Source organism: Hyperolius riggenbachi, chromosome 1 (genome assembly GCF_040937935.1).
Source record: "Hyperolius riggenbachi isolate aHypRig1 chromosome 1, aHypRig1.pri, whole genome shotgun sequence".
NCBI lineage: Eukaryota > Metazoa > Chordata > Amphibia > Anura > Hyperoliidae > Hyperolius > Hyperolius riggenbachi.
This window is the reverse complement of record NC_090646.1, coordinates 76,871,770-76,893,948: the sequence shown is the minus strand read 5'-3', so window position 1 is coordinate 76,893,948 and position 22,179 is coordinate 76,871,770. Positions and strand designations below refer to the sequence as shown.

The 22,179-nt window shown below is 46.5% G+C and overlaps 1 protein-coding gene across 2 annotated transcripts in view; it reads right to left on the bottom strand.

Annotated features, from left to right (window-relative positions):
- The window catches only part of IMMT (inner membrane mitochondrial protein), a 68,595-nt gene that overhangs the window by 9,711 nt on the left and 36,705 nt on the right, over positions 1-22,179 (bottom strand). Inside the window, exons 5-12 of one of the 2 annotated variants that reach the window (XM_068275394.1) lie at positions 20,329-20,463; positions 14,490-14,609; positions 12,509-12,645; positions 9,983-10,086; positions 8,103-8,238; positions 7,367-7,496; positions 3,992-4,006; positions 334-557 (exon numbers count right to left, since the gene is read on the bottom strand). In XM_068275394.1, the coding sequence (XP_068131495.1) occupies positions 334-557; positions 3,992-4,006; positions 7,367-7,496; positions 8,103-8,238; positions 9,983-10,086; positions 12,509-12,645; positions 14,490-14,609; positions 20,329-20,463 (1,001 nt within the window). The remainder of the gene's footprint in view (positions 1-333; positions 558-3,991; positions 4,007-7,366; positions 7,497-8,102; positions 8,239-9,982; positions 10,087-12,508; positions 12,646-14,489; positions 14,610-20,328; positions 20,464-22,179) is intronic. The other variant, XM_068275403.1, reaches the window with a different exon arrangement.

The following is a 22,179-nucleotide window of genomic DNA, read 5'->3' as shown; positions in this document are numbered from 1 at the left end:
GCACGGTTTACAAGGAAATAAATATGGCAGCCTCTATGTCCCTCTCACCTTGGGTTGTCTTAAATCAGTTGTTTCCAATTAATGCTTTTTGTATGCTTGTGGGGGGGATGTTGTGTAATCTTAGTGGTGGGAGTGGTTGTGGATGGTCTCCCCAGGAGGTGAGAGCAGTGTTTGGGGGGCTGCCTGCACTGCTCCTTCCACTCCTTGTACTGTAGCTTGCAGAGCTTGGTCCCAGGCGGTGTGAGAACCCGGGACCCCACATGTAACAGATACCAGCCTGGGATGGACAACTGGGGGTGCCATGAGATCTGTAGTACCAGTGATAATGTGTACCTTTTTCTCCTGCTCCAGCTGGATCTCCGCCCGGTAATGCTCCAGAGATTTGGACACTGCAGCTTCTAAGGCTCTCTTATCCTCCAGCTTCTGCTTCTCCAGAGCAGCCTCGATGTGCTGCGTCTCCCGTACCCTGTACTCCGCCAGCTGCTTCTGCATTTGGTCGATGCGCCGGTGGGCGTGGGCAATCAGGGAGTTCAGGTCTTCAGTGCTGAGTTTTCCGGCTGCATGGAAGACAGAACCAGAATAAGCTCAGGAGGTCACCAAATCACTCATCTGTGCAGGTCTACCAATGTATGGGCAGATTGAACATGAGACAGATCTATTTGTGATCACAACCGATCAGAGAGACATTTGCTGTTTGCCCATTGCCCATACACTGCAGATTCCTGGAAGAATTTAGCATGAAATCTAGCCTCCTCCATAAGTAAAAGGTCCCCCCCCCGGGCAGCACGGTGGCGTAGTGGTTAGCTCTCTCGCCTTGCAGCGCTGGGTCCCTGGTTCGAATCCCAGCCAGGGCACAATCTGCAAAGAGTTTGTATGTTCTCTCCGTGTCTGCGTGGGTTTCCTCCGGGCACTCCGGTTTCCTCCCACATTCCAAAAAACATACGGATAAGTTAATTGGCTCCCCCCAAAAATTGGCCCTAGACTACAGTACTTACACTACATAATAGACATATGGCAATGGTAGGGATTAGATTGTGAGCTCCTTTGAGGGACAGTTAGTGACAAGATATATATATATATATATATATATATATATATATATATATATATATATATATATATATATATATATATATATATATATATATATATATATATATACACACTGTACAGCGCTGCGTAATATGTCGGCGCTATATAAATACTAAACAATAATAATAATAATAATCACACACGCGCGCCGGGTGCCACATGGAGGTGATCAGGAATAGCACCAGCGGGACAGGCAAGAATTTACACTGCATACAGATACTGGGTGGTAACATTTTAAACTTGGGAAGGACAGCGGCGGGGGTCGGACGTGTACTTAGGCCGCCACAATATCGTACACCATTTACCGCTGCGTACCCGCTTGGCCACTTCAGACTGACAATGTCCAGCACAGTCTGAAATTGATCAAATCTGCCATTGGGCATGCTTCTTCCGACACAGATTTTCATCTGATTTGATTAAGTTATACAAAATCGGATGGTCGATCGGACCGCAACAAAAATTGGTAGATGTATGGGCATCATCAACTGTACATCCTTTAGAAACTGCACTAAAGAGGCCACACTATCTTTAACATCTAAACAGTCAATTTCCAAGTCAATAAAATAAACTGAAAAACGAAATTAGTACAAATTATAAATGATTCTGGTTATTGTGAACTTTGATTTCATCACGATTATAAAATAAAATCATAAAAGCGACCTCTGCCAGATCTCCTTTAAAGGACCACTAAACTATCACCAAAAAAGTAGGCGGTTAAAATCTGACAGAACCGACAGATTTTGGGCCACTTCATCTCCTCATGGGGATTCTAAGGTTTTTCTTTGTTTTCAACAGAATTTCCTGAACAGCAGTTTAACTGCCAAAATAGTAAACTACCAGCCAGCCTCCCTACTCACTTGCACACTATTTTATCAGACTTTGCAACTGCCGTTCAGGAAATGCTGTTGAAATGAAAACGAAGAAAACCCTGAGAATCCCCATTAGGAGATGGACTGGCCCAAAACCTGTCGGTTCTGACAGATTTTAACTGCCTACTTTTTCACGATAGTGGTCCTTTAAAGCAATGCGTGCTACGATTGTTAATTGTTCAGTGTAATACAAACACCAGCGATTCCTGTGCAACCGAATCCGATCACCCGTTTATCAATCCTAGCTCTAGAAGGAGACTGAATGATCATAAACCCTACAAAAGGTTCACAGATCACCAGCGACATGCTGATAGTTCCGGATTGCATGGAAATGTCACACGTGATGTAGGCGGCTTAGAACTACGCCAGGGAAAGCCAAGTCCTACCACTTTGGAATGAATGGCCCAGTTTCCAAGCTGCAATCTCTTTGCATTAAAGGACAACTGTAGTGAGAGGGATATGGAGGCTGCCATATTTCCTTTTAAACAATACCAGTCGCCTGGCAGCCCTGCTGATCCTCCGCCTCTAATACTTTTAGCCATATACCCTGAACAAGCATGCAGCAGATCAGGTGTTTCTGACATTATTGCCAAACCTGATAAGAATACCTGCTTGCTTGTTCCTGATGTTATTCAAACACTACGGCAGCCAAATAGATCACCAGGCAACTGGTATTGCTTAAAATGAAATAAATATGGCAGCCTCTGCATTTTCTCAATTCAGTTGCCCTAAGTTTGCAGGCAAGCCAGTGAGGTAAGTTCACCAGGATGGCTGGTGTGATTTATGCTTTGCAACCACTCTGTGGAACAAGCAGGCTGTAGCATGTGCCGTACATACATGTCCATCCTACTGCCTGTCGCAATCAGCTCACTAACTGCTAACTGTCACACACTAAATCCTTGTACACAGATACGAGACCAGTCTCCACCCAGTGATCTAGGCTCAGTCCCTCGGGTGACAATGCTAGTCTGCTGGAAGTTCTGTACCTAAGCTACATTCTCACCAGAGATGATCATTATCAGCCTCCTCGGCCAAGTTTCATCTAGTGTGTGTTCACAGCTTAAAGGACAACTGTAACAAGAGGGATATGGAGGCTGCCATATTTATTGCCTTTTAATTAATACCAGTTGCATGGCTATCCTGCTGGTTTATTTGGGTCAGTAGTGTTTGAATGCCACCAGAAACAAGCATGCAGCTAATCTTGCCAGATCTGACAATGTCAGTAACACCTCATCTGCTGCATGCTTGTTCAGGGTCTATGAATGTAAGTATTAGAGGCGGAGGATCAGCAGGATAGCCAGGCAACTGGTATTAATTAAAAGGAAATAAATATGGCAGCCTCCATATCCCTCTCATTTCAGTTGTCTTGAAGTGCAGTTAGCATTTGCTATGCAGTTCTGTAAGGAATGGATAAGAAATGGTATTTATAAAGTCAGGGATAAGTGTTACGTCTTGTTGAAGTTCCCTGCATGAGTATCACCATCCTAGAGGCAGCGATAGCAATGGAAGTCAGCAGGAGAGATGTATCGTCCAATGCTTCCTCCTGTCAGTTACTGCGATGTTACAAATGTATAATCTCTACATTACTGCAGACTTCTTGTATACTGCTATAGGCAGTCATTCAATGGTGCTTCTGAAAACCTCCCCTTTATAACTGCAATTACTTGCAGCATTTGCATTGGAATTATAAACGTCAGAATAAGCATTGAGAACTGCAGGGCGATCACAGAAAATTACAGCACTAGGTTTCCATTGTAATCTTCATCAATAAAAAAACAAACAAAACAAAAAAAAAAACAGGCTGTACTAGCGTCCATTGATTGAGGGCCCGGAGCAAACAGTGTGCCCCTTCTTACTAATGCCTGTATATCTGGTTTCACACAAACCTCCCCATCTCATATCATTTTCTATACAATGTGACCAAGAGGATGCGTAATACAGGTGACATTTATGTGGAAATGGTGGGATGCAGTACCAGTGATGGGCAGCAGAGGGAGCCAGTGTTACAGAAAGGAAAGAAGAGCACTCACCTACATCAGAAAGCTCTGAAACAGAGAAGGGAAGGTTAGAGATTAATGGTAGTCTGGTCAGACATATAGTATACACTGCACAATCCCACATGCAGAGAAGCACCATCCCCCAGTGTACACACACACACACACACACACACACACACACACACACACACACACACACACACACACACACCTCTTCCTAAACCCTACAGAACACCCAGGTAGCTCGGGGTGACCCAGAACCGCTAGGAAGATATGAAGGGCTAAAAGAGACTAAAAAACCCTCCTACTGAAAAGCAATGCTGATTATAATTGCATTAAAGAGGAACTGTAACGACAAAACGGCCCCTGGGGGGTACTCACCTCGGGTGGGGGAAGCCTCAGGATCCTAATGAGGCTTCCCACGCCGTCCTGCGTCCCTCGGGGGTCTCGCTGTAGCCCTCCGTACAGCTGTGACGCAATATTTACCTTCCTGGCTCCTGCGCAGGCGCTCTGACGCCTCTCGGCGCCGAAGTAGGCGGAAATACCCGATCACCGTCGGGTCTGCTCTACTGCGCAGGCGCAAGTTTCCGGCGCCTGCGCAGTAGAGCGGACCCGACGGAGATCGGGTATTTCCGTCTATTTCCGTGCAGAAAGTCGCCACAGCGCCCCCGCTGGAGCCAGCAAAGGTAAATATTGAACTGACAGTCGGCACAGTCGCCGGCTGTTCGGAGGGCTGCGGCGAGACCCCCGTGGGACAGAGGACGGCGTGGGAAGCCTCATTAGGATCCGGAGGCTTCCCCCACCCGAGGTGAGTACCCCCCAGGGGAGATTTTTAATGTTACAGAGTCTCTTTAAAACTAAAGGACTTCCGAAGGTGAACTTCTGGGGTGTACACATCATCTGGAGCATACACACAACTATTGTGCAGGCACAGTATGTGCCAGATGATGTGGAGGCGCGGGCAAGAGTGCCCATGCAGGCGCAGAAGAGCTCGGGCTGGAAGGTGAGTAAAACATATTTAATGTCACCTTGGAAGTCCTTTAAAAACTTAAAACAGAAAGGTATTTGCAATAATTCAGCTGTAAGCGAACAACTGTGGTTTCCCATGATGCATCACTCCTGACTATACAAATCATCACTTTATGTCCCTAAAGCCAGGCCCACATCCAGAGCCACTGGTGTAAAGTGAGCCTATAGCTTATACATTTTACAGAGCCACATCAATGCAGCATGCAGAGAGGCTGTTTTGGACTTACTGGTCCTCGTCAGTGCATGGCAGGGATTGATTTGGCTCTATGGGGTTCAGACCAGTACTATGGCATACCCAGAGAGCTCATGGTGACCCAGAACCACTAGGAAAGTTTAAGGGGCTGAAAGGGACCCTAAATACATCATAACCATAATACCAAGATCATGCAGTGTTCTCCCCAGAATTTATTCCTACCGGGTGGCATGAAATAGTAGCCGGGTGGGGAGAGATGAGAGAATGCAGGGCTGATGCTTCTGTGTGCAACTCTGCTTACAGCATAGGAGGAGGTGAGCTGATGACAGCCGGGTGCTCACCAAAACTAGCCGGGTGGAGCACCTGGCTAAAGGTGCCTGGGGAGAACACTGATGCATAGTGGGAGTATAGTGGAGCTGGTACACAGGTGTGTATTATACAAGCGCAATGGCTTTCCTCAGACCTGCGATAGACCAATGTGGTCACTCAGGCAGTGTAAGCAGAATTTCATTTGCAATACAAAGGACAAGTGTCAGCTATATGGCTGTATATTGTGCTGCTCTGCAATGCGTGTGTACAGACAGGCACCAGCCTCTCACAAGTGCAGGAGTTCCCTTGTCTGCAGAAACCACCAGCATGTAACACACAGTGCAGACAGACCTAGAGGCAACAAGTACAGGGCTTCCTACAGGACCTCTCCAACCCACCATGAGTGATAGGCACCACCCATTGTCCCATTACTCACACCTCTGATCAAAGCCACAGCACCATGAAAATATCATGATGTTCATGCTCAGCCGGAATGTTTATATTTCATGAGCAAGTCGCAAAAAGCTGGATAAACCACCATCATACCAGCAGCTGGATGGATACAGTGCAGGTTTTAACTTAGTTTTCAGTATTAACTGTGCTTAGAGTGCCTAATCCTAACCTTCCTCTGTCCTATCTCTTCCCCCTCTTTACCAGCACCTATTTGGCAAAGCAGGTAAAATGGGCACCAAGCTGTCATAGGCAGCAATGTTAAAATCTGCGATTAGTGGCAAAAACGGTAATTTGTGTGGCCAATGGCAATTTTTAGCTGCTATTTACCGTTTATCAGGCTAATCACGGCTCTTGACATTGCAGCTTGTGGCGGCTTAAAGAGGAACTCCAGTGAAAATAATGTAATTTAAAAATACTTCATTTTTACAATAATTATGTGTAAATGATTTAGTCAGTGTTTGCCCATTGTAAAAGCTTTCCTCTCCCTGATTTACATTCTGACATTTATCACATGGTGACATTTTTACTGCTGGCAGGTGATGTAAGTGGAAGGAGATGCTGCTTGCTTTTTTGGCAGTTGGAAACAACTGTTTTTCCCACAATGCAACACGGCTCCCATAGTGTAATGTCAGAACCATCCCACTGTGGGAGGGGTTTCACCACAATATCAGCCATACAGAGTCCCCTGATGATCCATTTGAGAAAAGGAATAGATTTCTCATGGGAAAGGGGGTCTCAGCTACTGATTGGGATGAAGTTCAATTCTTGGTTACAGGTTCACTTTAAGGTTAGTAGTTTTTTGTTTTTGTGTGTTAAGAGTGTGTGGAGGGGTGCTTAAGTGTTAAGGTCAGTCACCATCACAGGGTGGGGGGTAGGCGTCAGTAGAGGAAGGGTTCTATGTCAGAGTAAAGTTAGTTTTAGTCATAGTAAAATATCGGTGAAGATTACAGATATTTTATTATCGTAATGAAGTAGTAGAATATCGGTAATCTTACCAATATTCTACTAGGCTGTCTCTGGCTTCCTTATCATTTGGCACTTATTTTATATATACACGCCCTATTTGGAACTCCCATACAGGACTTGAAGCCATAGAAGAGAGGAACTGCTGCCCAAGGTAGCTACACACAGATGTTACACATGGAAATGGGGGCTGCATATGGGATGGGAGATGCACTGCTGCACTTGCATGGGTAGACCAAGAAAAAACAAACTAGCCTGGGGGCAGAAAAAGTAAAAGTCTGTCCTTGTTGCTGAACAATTCTAAATTCAATTTTAAGAAACAGAAGTCAGCAGAACAAAGAAAGGATCAAACTCCCCAGCACAGTCTACTGTTACTACAGACTGCCCAATACAAGAGCAATTATGCATCCAACAAGCAGGATGGGAGATAAAAGTGCATTGTGCAGACAGACGGTACTTACTGAGGCCTTTCCAGCCAGACTGCACCTCCGGGGTAATACTGTCCAGTTCCTTCTGGAAGTCTTCTCTCGCCACGGCAACCAGCTCATGGTACTGAGCCACGACCTTTGCTTCTGACTGAGCAGCTTGCACCTGTATCCACACACGGTACCATCATCTGTTTGCCAAGGTTCATTTACAGCCTAATCATTCTAAGGATTTATCAGACACAGGGGATACCTAATCATACAGAGGATTTATCAGACACAGGGGATACCTAATTATAGTGGGGATTTCTCAGACATAGGTGATGTGGGGGGAGGGGGGGGGTGTCAAAATGATTATCTTTTTAAAGTGACCCAAAAAATCCACAAATAACAGATAATCAGATCTTCATATGGCCATAGGTAAAGCAACACTGGTCTAGGTCTTTGCCTGAAGAAACTATCTGCACGAGTTTGTATGTTCTGCCCATGTCTGCGTGGGTTTCCTTCCGGCACTACGGTTTCCTCCAACATCCCAAACACATACAGATAAGTTACTTGGCTTCCCCCTAAATTGGCCCCAGACTACGATACACACACTACATGATACATAGACATATAACTATGATATGGATTAGATTGTGAGACCCTCTGAGGGACAGTTAAGTGACAAGACTGTATACTCTGTACAGCGCTGCAGAAGATGTCGGCGCTATATAAATACTAAATAATAAGTAAAGAAACAGTTGTAAGCATGCAGCAGGGAGAGCTGTACCTTGTTGACAATGTTGTCCAGGTCCACAATCATGCGGTGGAGGTTCTCCTCTGCAGAAATGATGTGAGGTTTGGCTCCATTGACCGCATTCTTCTTGGCACCTTCTACAACAGTCTTCATACGTTCCAGCTCCTCCCTGCAGCAAAGAGCCTATTACAAGTGTACAAGTCCCGGAATCCCAACAAACTGCACATGCTCTCATGTAGATCAGTCATCCAGGCACCACTGCTATCCCTACAGCGGGGTCTTCATTACAAAAGAACATTGGTTTGCACAGTAACATACGCTGCATAGAGGCTCCCCAGAGTTCCTATGCGTCTTATCTCTGGATGCATAGTGCAAGCTGGGAAGCAAACAGTGCATTAACCCATTAAAAGATTAGAAGCACATATCACATATGTCCTTGCTTACAGATAGCGACAGATAGGGCTTCAAACTAATCTCACTAAAGGCCAGGTGGATCATTCAGAAACAGCCTTATGGGCCCTTTTCCACCAGCGCGTTTGCGCTGGCTGAATCGCAAAACCGCAAACCGCTAGCGATTTTACAATCGCTACGGTTTGCTTTTTAACATGGGAATCGCGGTAGGTCATTTCCACTACCGCGATTCGTTTTTGCCGGGAACGCGAACGCGCGGCGGAGCGATAATTGCCGCGATTTTGCTATGCAGTGCATAGCATAGCAAAATCGCGGCCGCGAACGTCGGGGAATCGCCGGTAATTGCAATTCAGCAATCGCTAGCGTTCAGCGTGAACGCTAGCGATTGCTAGTGGAAAAGGGCCCCATCAGTCCACCGACAGACTGTACACACGCTGTACTGTCTGCTGAAAACCCGCCCAGCGGGAGGTGACGACGGACCAGTCGTTGCCTTTCATCAGACGTGTGTACGAGCTACAGTGGTTCTTGTATGTCTGATTTGCATGAGGGCTTTTGCAAGCCGAGTGTGCAAAGGGCTAATTGATTTTTGCGTTTTTACTGGCCACGCCCCCCTCTGGCATCCCCATTAACTTAAAGGGGAACTGAAGTAAGAGGTATACGGAGGCTGCCACATTTATTTCCTTTTAATCAATACCAGTTGCCTGGCAGCCCTACTTGTCTATTTCTCTGCAGTAGTACGGTATGTGAATAACACCAGAAACAAGCATGCAGATAGTCTTGTCAGATTTGACTTTAAAGTCTGAAACACCTGATCTGCTGCATGCTGGTTCAGGGGCTATGGCTAATAGTAAGAGTCAGAGGATTAGCAGGGCTGCCAGGCAACTGGTATTGCTTAAAAGGAAATAAACATGGCAGCCTCCATATACCTCTCTCTTCAGTTCCCCTTTAACGTGATCCGATCAAAATAAGATACTCATCTGAAGAGAGGGAAGGGTATCTGATTTTGTACCGAAGCTGCGGTTCCACTGACTCCAATGGATTCATGAATCACCAACCATGAGTGTAGCTAGAAGACAGAAGTAGTAAGTGGCCCACAGACCTTCACTGCTGCCTGTTTATAGAACATTTCTAACTATCCCTAATCACTTTCAGCTACTCAACTGCCCAGATTGGATCAGAAGTATCTTGTACAGCCACACTGGAGTCAGCAGTTCACAGTCAGATACAATTCAAGTGATCAAACCAAACAAAATTGATCCCGTGTATGGCCACTTTGTGACTGATGTTTGGGAAGAGCTCTGCAACTGGCATACAACCAGCAGTATAAAAAAACACCTTAAAAGGGTTCTAATGGAATAATTGCTTCCTTCTTATGTAGCACTCTCTCCATGTTAAAAGCAGCTTTGTAATACATTTTAATACATTCCTGGAGCAGCAAGCTAGTCAGAACATACAAGAGCATTTGAGGCTCATATTCAGGTACACAAAACATGGATACGAACTTTGCTTTGAGGAGAACATCAGCTGCCTCATCCACAGCTTTGCTGCGCACCTTCAAGGCGTCCTCCAAATCCCTCCACTGCAAGTTCTTCTGCTCTGCAGAAACCTGAGGAAGACAGCCAGATGCATAGTCAGCAGTGCACAGGCCGTAACAGCTGATCTCACACACATACAGTCAGCAGTGCACAGGCCGTAACAGCTGATCTCACACACATACAGTCAGCAGTGCACAGGCCGTAACAGCTGATCTCACACACATACAGTCAGCAGTGCACAGGCCGTAACGGCTGATCACACATACAGTCAGCAGTGCACAGGCCGTAACGGCTGATCACACATACAGACAGCAGTGCACAGGCCGTAACAGCTGATCTCACACACATACAGTCAGCAGTGCACAGGCCGTAACGGCTGATCACACATACAGTCAGCAGTGCACAGGCCGTAACAGCTGATCTCACACACATACAGTCAGCAGTGCACAGGCCGTAACAGCTGATCTCACACACATACAGTCAGCAGTGCACAGGCCGTAACGGCTGATCTCACACACATACAGTCAGCAGTGCACAGGCCGTAACGGCTGATCTCACACACATACATACAGTCAGCAGTGCACAGGCCGTAACGGCTGATCGCACATACAGTCAGCAGTGCACAGGCCGTAACGGCTGATCACACACACATACAGTCAGCAGTGCACAGGCCGTAACGGCTGATCACACACACATACAGTCAGCAGTGCACAGGCCGTAACGGCTGATCACACACACATACAGTCAGCAGTGCACAGGCCGTAACGGCTGATCTCACACACATACATACAGTCAGCAGTGCACAGGCCGTAACGGCTGATCGCACATACAGTCAGCAGTGCACAGGCTGTAACGGCTGATCGCACATACAGTCAGCAGTGCACAGGCTGTAACGGCTGATCGCACATACAGTCAGCAGTGCACAGGCCGTAACGGTAGATCTCACACACACACACAGTCAGCAGTGCACAGGCCCTAACGGCTGATCTCACACACACACACACAGTCAGCAGTGCACAGGCCGTAACGGCTGATCACACACACATACAGTCAGCCGTGCACAGGCCCTAACGGCTGATCACACACACATACAGTCAGCAGTGCACAGGCCGTAACGGTTGATCTCACACACACACACACAGTCAGCAGTGCATAGGCCCTAACGGCTGATCCCACACACACACAGTCAGCAGTGCACAGGCCCTAACGGCTGATCCCACACACACACAGTCAGCAGTGCACAGGCCCTAACGGCTGATCACACACACACACACAGTCAGCAGTGCACAGGCCCTAACGGCTGATCACACACACACACAGTCAGCAGTGCACAGGCCCTAACGGCTGATCACACACACATACAGTCAGCAGTGCACAGGCCCTAACGGCTGATCACACACACATACAGTCAGCAGTGCACAGGCCGTAACGGCTGATCTCACACACATACAGTCAGCAGTGCACAGGCCGTAACGGCTGATCTCACACACATACAGTCAGCAGTGCACAGGCCGTAACGGCTGATCTCACACACATACATACAGTCAGCAGTGCACAGGCCGTAACGGCTGATCACACATACAGTCAGCAGTGCACAGGCTGTAACGGCTGATCGCACATACAGTCAGCAGTGCACAGGCTGTAACGGCTGATCGCACATACAGTCAGCAGTGCACAGGCCGTAACGGTAGATCTCACACACACACACAGTCAGCAGTGCACAGGCCCTAACGGCTGATCTCACACACACACACAGTCAGCAGTGCACAGGCCGTAACGGCTGATCACACACACATACAGTCAGCCGTGCACAGGCCCTAACGGCTGATCACACACACATACAGTCAGCAGTGCACAGGCCGTAACGGTTGATCTCACACACACACACACAGTCAGCAGTGCATAGGCCCTAACGGCTGATCCCACACACACACAGTCAGCAGTGCACAGGCCCTAACGGCTGATCCCACACACACACAGTCAGCAGTGCACAGGCCCTAACGGCTGATCACACACACACACAGTCAGCAGTGCACAGGCCCTAACGGCTGATCACACACACATACAGTCAGCAGTGCACAGGCCCTAACGGCTGATCACACACACATACAGTCAGCAGTGCACAGGCCGTAACGGCTGATCTCACACACATACAGTCAGCAGTGCACAGGCCGTAACGGCTGATCTCACACACATACAGTCAGCAGTGCACAGGCTGTAACGGCTGATCACACATACAGTCAGCAGTGCACAGGCCGTAACAGCTGATCACACACACATACAGTCAGCCGTGCACAGGCCATAACCGCTGATCTCACAGAAACACACACACACACACACACACACACACACACACACACACACACACACACACACACACACACACACACACACTATTGTGTAAGTGTATCTTCCCTGTTTTGTTGAGAAACATCTCAATAAACTCTGTTAAAAGTAGTAGTACTTTATGTGGGCATCCTGGCCAGCACTGACCTGAGAGTCATCCATGGCCTCCCGCAGTTTCTGGGCATGGAAGTTGATGGCTTGCACTGCAGACTCTTGTGACGTGATGGCTTGGAGTGTGACCCGGGCTGTGTTACCAAGCGCTTCCTCTAAGAGTGCTGCTATGGCTGCAAGACAAAATGTTCAACAGAGTGACGCACAATATTACTTGGGACGCTTGCATTCTAGGACACTTCTACAGGTATCCCGCGAGTCATATCAGGTACTGGAATCAGAGCTCATCACTGGGATGATAACCATTCAGACTTGCATGGAAATGTACTGCTTTGTACACAACTTGGAAGTGGGCTAAATGCATTTCCTACTAAAGATAATTTGGTCCAGTTCCAAGCTGCAGACAAATTTGCATGCAAGCCAGCATATTAACAATTTCTAAATGCAATATGTGCTTGAATAATCATTTAGTAAGTAAAAAAAAAAAAAAAACCTGCAAAGTACACCAATTTTCAGGCATGCCATAGGGGCCCACTGTAATTCTCAGTAAGGAGGGGGGGGGGGGTCGCATTTTCCCTCCTCACCGATCAATACAATGGCGCAAAAGGTGGATCAGCGCAACACCAGGCCGCCTCCGAATGGCCTCCATCAGAGATGCGCTGAGCCTCCCCAGGAACTACAAACGCACCTTGAACCCAAACAGAAGCTCTGCATATACACCAAAAGCTTGGCTGTTAAGTGGGAGCAGCTGACCAGAAACGAATTACATTAGTACATAGCAAGGAAATGAGCAGCGCTACTTAAAAACAGACTAATGCCTACCTGCAAAAGAGTGCAAGCCCCACTTGTGGGGTCGAATACACACCGAGCATACACATGACCTGTCTACCACTAGAGGAGGATGTTGGTTTCCATTAACAGCTTGCATGCAACCTATTAAGTACTCGTCCCTCCCACTGCGAAGAAGTCAATCCTCCATGGGAGGGGCCTAACACTAACTAAATCCTAACCTATGTATATGCATAGCCTGGGTGCGGCTAATCAAATAAAATCGAAAATTGAAAATTGCGCAAAAGGTGGATCAGCGCAACACCAGGCCGCCTCCGAATGGCCTCCATCAGAGATGCGCTGAGCCCCCCCAGGAACTACAAACGCACCTTGAACCCAAACAGAAGCTCTGCATATACAGAGCTTCTGTTTGGGTTGGTGTATATGCAGAGCTTCTGTTTGGGTTCAAGGTGCGTTTGTAGTTCCTGGGGGGGCTCAGCGCATCTCTGATGAAGGCCATTCGGAGGCGGCCTGGTGTTGCGCTGATCCACCTTTTGCGCAATTTTCAATTTTATTTGATTAGCCGCACCCAGGCTATGCATATACATAGGTTAGGATTTAGTTAGTGTTAGGCCCCTCCCATGGAGGATTGACTTCTTCGCAGTGGGAGGGACGAGTACTTAATAGGTTGCATGCAAGCTGTTAATGGAAACTAACATCCTCCTCTAGTGGTAGACAGGTCATGTGTATGCTCGGTGTGTATTCGACCCCACAAGTGGGGCTTGCACTCTTTTGCAGGTAGGCACTAGTCTGTTTTTAAGTAGCGTTGCTCATTTCCTTGCTATGGATCAATACAATGGGCCTCTATGGCGGCATCCAAATTTCCACCGCTAGCAGTCACCCAAGTTTCCTGCTGCCACGGTCCCCTTAAACGGTCAGAGCTTTAGTTCAGTTCCATCGTTCACAGGCGTATAGGTTAGAGACCTGACTGATCCCCATGAAGTCTGCAAGTAGTGATGGTCATGTCTAGAAAAACTTATGTGGAAGCATGCGATTCGTTTGATCAGGGGATAGATGTACAAAGCTCTGATTTGCTGTAAGGACATGCTGCTTTAGCACATGATCATGACTAGCAAATCAGAGACACTTATCACCTGACCAAACTGATCATATGCTTCTTCAGGAGTTCTCTTTAGACATGACCATCACTACCTGCATGGTGTAACACGTTCAGCACCATGTGGCTTACATTCAGCTTTCTCCCTCTCTTCCCTCTCCTGCTGGACAAGGCGAGCAGCCACTTCCTCTGCCGGCCGTTCTTTCAGGTGGGGCTTATCCTCATGCTCACACTCCTTACAGTGCTCAGATTCTGGAAACCAACAGAAAACAATCAATAACGACCTTGTGCATCCGTACATGCTGTAGTGCTCTGCACAATAGCTGAACCATTCTGTGCAATACAAATACCACCACTTTATTCTGTCATAAACAGCGATGGCCTGATCACTGATTTACCAGCTTCAATTTACAGATGCTAAGAAATTCCAATACAGTATAATCTCGTTATAATAAACTTGGGTATAGTAAACTACCTCTCCAGTCTCCATTATAAGTCTAATGGAGCTACACCTGTTACAGTAAACTCTGATACAATAAAACTTCTGTTATAGTGAACATGCTTTTGGCCCCTACGTGATGCTGACTCTGGATATAGTAAACAGCGGGCAGCACATGCGTTATATGTCAGTGTGAAACCCCTGGTCTGCTGCTCTCTTCAGGCTGGCAGGCGAGCAGATGCCTGAATGGGGTGCAATGATTAGCGCTGGTGTGCACATTTGGTGCACACCGGAGTGATTCGTGTTGCCTGGCTATGCACCCGAGATATACTAGACCCAATAGTCCACCAAATGTGCATTCTTGCTAAAGAGTAACAGCGGCGCTATCCGCTATTGTATGCCACAAGTATGGCAAAGGGGTACGCCTTTGCCAGTCCAAAATGTCCAAGTCAGACCGTGGCAGCCGCCGGATGCTCTGGCCACCTGCGTGTGTGTGTGTGTGTGTGTGTGTGTGTGTGTGTGTGTGTGTGTGTGTGTGTGTGTGTGTGTGTTCTGACTGACCCAGTGGTGCTATATAAGGAATAAAAAAAAAAAAAAGTGGTTTATAATACAGTTTGCATTATCAATAAACTGCCATTAGAAGAGAAAAAATGGCTCCCAATTGACTGAATTAAAATACAGCTCTATAGTATACTTTAAGTGCATGAAAATAACAATTTCTGATATAGTAAACTTATGATATAGTAAACCACTTTTCCTGGTCCCTTGGAGTTTACTATAACGGGATTCTACTGTAATAATAAAGAATTCTAGGCTCTTGATAAATTCCCTAAGCATATTTCTCATCTAGCACTGACTGAAAAAAGAAAAAAAAAAAAAAAACTTCAGCAGTAAAAAATAAATAAATTGTACTTTTAAAAGGAAGCGACATGGGAAGTCTGGTGGGCATCACCTTCAGTGAAATTAGGAGGTGGAGGTCAAACTTCCTATGCTGGTTGAACTACAGTTCCCATGGTTCCTTGCTGTGCACTCAGAGTGGACAGGTCAGTAGGCGGGCCCAGGGAGCTATGAGATGACCATACATGGTATCACTATGTACTGTTCTCGGTTTGACCTTTAGCTCACTGATAATCACCTTGTAGGAAAGAACTTAGTGGCAGGTATAAGCAGACACACCACTAGGACATATATAAGTAATGAACAGCAGCTGAGTGACATACCACAAGGTTGCCTTTAATCAGAGCTACAGTCATGTGGAGAAAGCAGGACAGCCTATAACCAAATCATTCCAGTGACACGGGATAATCTTGCTGTTATACAGTATATAGATATTACCCACAGTCACTGTGCTGCAGCAGAGAAGAGGAGGAAACACACAAGTATACTGGATGGAAAGGGACATGGGCATAGCAATCACCCCTGTTACCCCCTCCTCCTCCCTCTCCCCAACCGCAAGTGCAGCTAATTAGCAGAAAAAAAAAAGCTCCCATTTGCTCACAAAAACCATCCCTACCACCTCCTCCTGCCATGCAGAGTAGTGAGTAGCGGGAGCGTCTAATTTGTTTCCTGCTTCAAGGACGCTGCTTCACAGCAGAACAATCCCTGCTGCCATTCGCTCACCCCCGATCACGTGACCCGCATGGCGTTCAGGGACCAAGCGGGTCCCATGCTATCATTTTTGCAGGGGGGCCCTATTGAGAGCAGACAAAGAGTATGTCCACAACCATGTAATAATAATAATAATAATAATAATAATAATAATAATGGCCCGTTTCCACTAGAATGAATCTGCATTCGTTTTCTGCATGCAGGTTAGCATAGACAATACAAGTGGATGGGCCTGTTTCCACTTGTTAGGATTTCTGAGCGTTTTTCTGTGCAGAAAAAATCTGCACGGTAGACCCCGCAGAATTTGCATACTGCTACGCGACAAGCATAAAATGTATTTAATAGGAAATTCGCATGCGTTTTCGTATGCAAATTTTACCCCAAATTCACGGGCGTTTTCGCATAAAATCAATGTAAAAGCACACAGGCACTGACATGGTTAAATTCGCATAGTTTAATAACATATGCGAAAACGCCCGCAAATTCACGGTAAAATTTGCATACGAGTGCAAATTCGTTTTGCGTTTTCCGCAACTAATTCACACCGCACAAGTGGAAACAGGCCCTAATAAAAAAAAGTAGTCAGGTATCGTCATGACTCCAGAGTACCCCTCCCTCCTACCACTGATAATTGCTTTTTCACTCATTCCGGTTCAGATGCAGAAAGGAAGACGCTTGTACATTAACCACTTCACCACTGAGGGGGTTTACCCCCTGACCACCAGAGCAATTTTCACCTTTCAGCGCTCCTTCCATTCGTCTATAACTTTATCATTACTTATCACAATTAAACGATCTATATCTTGTTTTTTTCCACCACTAATTAGGCTTTCTTTAGGTGGGACATTATGCCAAGAATTATTTTATTCTAAATGTGTTTTAATGGGAAAATAGGAAAAATCTGGGAAAAAATTATTTTTCAGTTTTCGGCCATTATAGTTTTTAATTAATGCATGCTACTGTAATTAAAACCCATGAAATGTATTTGCCCTTTTGTCCCGGTTATAAAACTGTTATAAAATTGTCCCTATCACAATGTTTGGCGCAAATATTTTATTTGGAAATAAAGGTGCATTTTTTTCAGTTTTGCGTCCATCCCTAATTACAAGCCCATAGTTTATAAAGTAACAGTGTTGTACCCTCCTGACAAATATTTAAAAAAAAAGTTCAGTCCCTAAGGTAACTATTTATGTATTTTTTTTATTGTACATTTTTTTATTTTTTTTTTTATTACAAAAAAAAAAAAAAAAAGTGTGGGAGGTAATGAGTTTTTGTGTAAAAGTAATTTATTTGTATGTGAAAAATGTGTAGGGTGTAGTTTTACTATTTGGCCACAAGATGGCCACAGTAACTTTTTGATTTAATGCGACCTCCCAAGCGTCCTTCCGGAAGCTTGGAGGAAGTACTTGGAGGCTGGGTAAGATCACAATGATCGCGCTGCCCATCGGAGAGCAGCGGATCATTGCGGGGCTTAGATCAACGAACGGGAATGGATTTTCCCGTTCATTGATCTCCGGGCGAGCGGGCGGCGGCGTGTTTACTAGCGGCGAGTTTACGAGCGGGAGCGCGGGAGTGCGCAAAGTACGGATTTCTCCGTCCCTGGGGGTTAAAGGATGGAAAAAGGGACGGAGAAATTCGTACGGGCGGGGGGAAAGTGGTTAATAAGGGCAAAACTGCCCTTAAAGGAAGCCTAAACCAAAATGAAGTTATTGAAGAAAATACCTTTCCAGTTTGCATTCCATTTTTTATATCTCTTAGCACATTTTTCACCGATCCTCATTAGCCTTAAAGAGACTCTGTAACATCAAAAAACTCCCCTGGGGGGTACTCACCTCGGGTGGGGGAAGCCTCGGGATCCTAATGAGGCTTCCCACGCCGTCCTCTGTCCCACGGGGGTCTTGCTGCAGCTCTCCGAACAGCCGGCGACAGACCCGACTGTAGATTCAATATTTACCTTTGCTGGCTCCAGCGGGGGCGCTGTGGCTGCTGTCGGCTCGGAAATAGACGGAAAAACCCGATCTCCGTCGGGTCCACTCTACTGCGCAGGCGCCGGAAACTTGCGCCTGCGCAGTAGAGCAGACCAGACGATGATCGGGTATTTCCGCCTACTTCGGAGCCGACAGCCGTCAGAACGCCTGCGCAGGAGCCAGAAAGGTAAATATTGACGTCACCGCTGCACGGAGGGCTGCAGCGAGACCCCTGAGGGACGGAGGATGGCGTGGGAAGCCTCATTAGGATCCGGAGGCTTCCCCCACCCGAGGTGAGTACCCCCCAGGGGACGTTTTGACGTTACAGTTCCTCTTTAATTCTGGTACGCTTACCGTCAGTTTAATGTCATAAGTGGTTTTTTTACCGCAGGAGGTAAAAGCAGTATGTTATTCTGGTAGGGTAGATTTTAGTCATAATTTACCTCATGCGGTAAATTAGGTCATAAAATGTGCGGTATTTTACCAAAAGTTGGAATTCTCATGTAAAATAGGGGCATGTTAGCACATAATTTACCGATCATTTTAAGACCTGCCTGCACCTGGCGATAAAGCCAATTTGTGTGCATTTTGCTGTTTTTTGTGGAGTTTCTATTCAGTTCGTATTCCTGTTTTAGTGGAATTCCTATTCAGGCTGTGTAAAGGTGGCCATACATTGGTTGATTTGCCATCAGATCGACCAACAGATAGATCCCTCTCTGATCGAATCTGATCAGAGAGGGATCGTATGGCTGCCTTTACTGCAAACTGATGGTGAATCAGCGTGAAATCGATTCACCATCTGTGGAGCTGCCGCCCCTTCATACATTACGTGATCCGGCCGGCGCGAGTCCCCCGGTCTCCGCTCCGGGCTCCAGCTTCACTGTACTTCCTGTCCAGGGAAATTTAAACACTAGAGGGCGCTCTTCCTGTCGGGACAGGAAGAAGAAGTGAAGCCTGCCGGAGCCCAGCAGAGAAGGAGCAGCGACAGCAGGAATACGCGGCGGCCGGATCAGATAATGTATTGCCGCTAGCGTCGGTCATTCGAACACCGCTATCAATGCACTCCCGACCCGCCGGCGATCGAGCGAAATCTTACGGGAATGATCGATTTCGGACGGAAATCGATTGTTCAGTCAGCGCTTGCGCAACGATTTCACCCCCCCTCCTGCAGCATTTTTTTATGAAGATCTGGCCTCTGTGTGTGTGAGTGTGTGTGTGAGTGAGTGAGTGAGTGAGTGAGTGAGTGAGTGAGTGAGTGAGTGAGTGAGTGAGTGAGAGAGAGGTGTGTTTTCAAAACCTTTAATGATTTCAGACCTGCTTTTGCCATGGACACCTGCGGATCATTGCAGCTCTAAGGCCTGGAGCCCATTAGCAGTGCCTTCCTAGCACCAGTGATGCGTAAAGCTCTTGCTAATGCAATGCTTTGCACAAATAGCATTACATTAGCAAGAGACAACATTTGGTATATGAGAGGTTGGCAGACAGAAATGTACCTGTTGATCCAGGGGAGGCAACACACCCATACAAGGCTTGGCCAATTAACCTTTAAAGAACATGTGAACTGAGAGGGGATATGGAAGCTGCCATATTAATTTTTTTTTAAACAATACGAGTTTGCCTGACAGCCCTGTGCTCTCGTCGGTGTCTGAATCACACACCAGAAACAAGCTCATTCAGTCAGAAACACCTGATCTGCTGCATGCTTGTTCATGGTCTATGGCTAAAAGTATTTGAGGCAGAGGATCAGCAAGACAGCCAGGCAATGGCAGGCTCCATATCACTCTCAGTTCAGGTGCACTTTAAAAAGGGGAAAGCTTCCTTCCATTACCATGGTTTTACAAATGACTGGCCCAACAGAACGAAATACTGCACACTGGAGTTTCACTTTAATATCAGAAGAGCTGCATTTCTCCTGCATTTTCCCATTCTGCCAATAGATGGAGCTATTGTGCCCTACCAGAGCTGCCATGGTGATCCGGAGCGTGCCCTGCTGCCTCCTGCGTTGCGGGGGCCTTCTCTTCATGCACTGCGGGAGCCGGTACTGAGAGGACATCACCGGTGGCAGAAATGATCTGTGCAACATGAGATGAAGCTGGAGAAACAAGTACCAGAGTATACACATGAGGAAAGTGAAGCCAAAGCGTGTCTCGTCTATCTATACAGGAATGAGTGTATTAAAGCGGGATTGTCACCATAAAAATCAAATTTCAACAGCAATCCTGCATTCAAAACTTTTTCTGCTGTTATGATTTGGAGTCATCACATACTATAGGAGCACTGGCCCTTTAGTAGTCAGTGCCAAACAGTTGCATGCTGGGGGTTCTTTTTATCTATAATATATTCCTCCTCTTCCTTTTTTTCCCTGCCTAGCTGCTTATCTGAAACACAATCCCTGCTCACTTGTGTTTACAAACAAGCCTGAGGTGACTCAGCGATTGGAGGAGAAAGGTAAAAAAAAAAGCACAGGGCAGAAATGACATCAGGGTTTAGCCTAAACTGTGGGCAAAAGACATGGTTCCCACCAGGAACAGAATTCTCTTAATTTACTATATAGAATTCACTGAAATGAAAATGTAGACAGTACAATACATGTGTTATGCAAGTAGATCAAGCATTTATGTAGTTATATATGTGTTTTCCCTGGCGTAGTATGGCTAACCCTACTGCTTTAACAATGTTCTGTTTCAGATCAGCTTCTGCATCCAAACAAGTATACAAAGCCAATGTCTTTATGCTGGGAATATACAATTAGTACAGGTAATATATAGGCAGCCCCTCCATAGAACAATGCAGAGAACAATGAAAAAATAATACATAGGGGTGAGGGTTAAACATATCCATAGCAAATCCAACACAGTGGGATTTGTAAAATGTAGATTTTAACTATGAGCTTAAAATTGGTCAGTGAATATAACATATCATAAAAGTCCATGTATCAACATATTGGATATCAATATCGTGCCTGATAAGCGTTTTGCGGCCTTTAAAAAACGGTCACTTTGAATAGTTGTGACAACAGGTTTATAAAGACATAGGGCTTGATTCATTAAGCTGTGCTGCTAAAACACAGCTTAACCACTTGAGGACCGCAGTGCTAAAACCCTTAACCCTCCTGGTGGTATATTAAAAACCGCCAGGGGGCAGCACAGCCGTTTTTTGATTTTTTTTTTTTTTTATATCATGTAGCGAGCCGAGGGCTCGCTACATGATAGCCACTGCTCAGCGGCATCCCCCCAGCCCCGCCGATCGCCTCCGGCGATCAGGAAATCCCGTTCAAAGAACGGGATTTCCTGGAGGGCTTCCCCCGTCGCCATGGCGACGGGGCGGGATGACGTCACCGACGTCATGGACGTCGTGACGTCTAAGGGAGTCCCGATCCACCCCTTGCAGCTGCCTGGCGCTGATAGGCCAGGCAGCGCAGGGGTCTAGGGGGGGGGCTGTCTTGCGACGCGGATAGCGGCAATCGAGCGCGGGGCGGCGGCGATCGAAGTGCTGACACAGCTAGCAAAGTGCTAGCTGCGTTCAGCAAAAAAAAAAATTATTCAAATCGGCCCAGCAGGGCCTGAGAAAACCTCCTGCGCGGCTTACCCCGAACTACGTTCGGGGTTACCGCCAGGAAGGTTAAAGACCAGGCCATTTTTTATTAAATGGGCTACTACAGCTTTAAGGGCTCGCTGCAGGGCTGCACAACTCAGCACACAAGCGATTCCCCCCACCAACAGAGCTTTCTGTTGGTGGGGTCTGATCGCTCCCCCAATGTTTATTTTTTTTGCAAATATTTATGTCTATTTTTCTAATAAATTTCTTC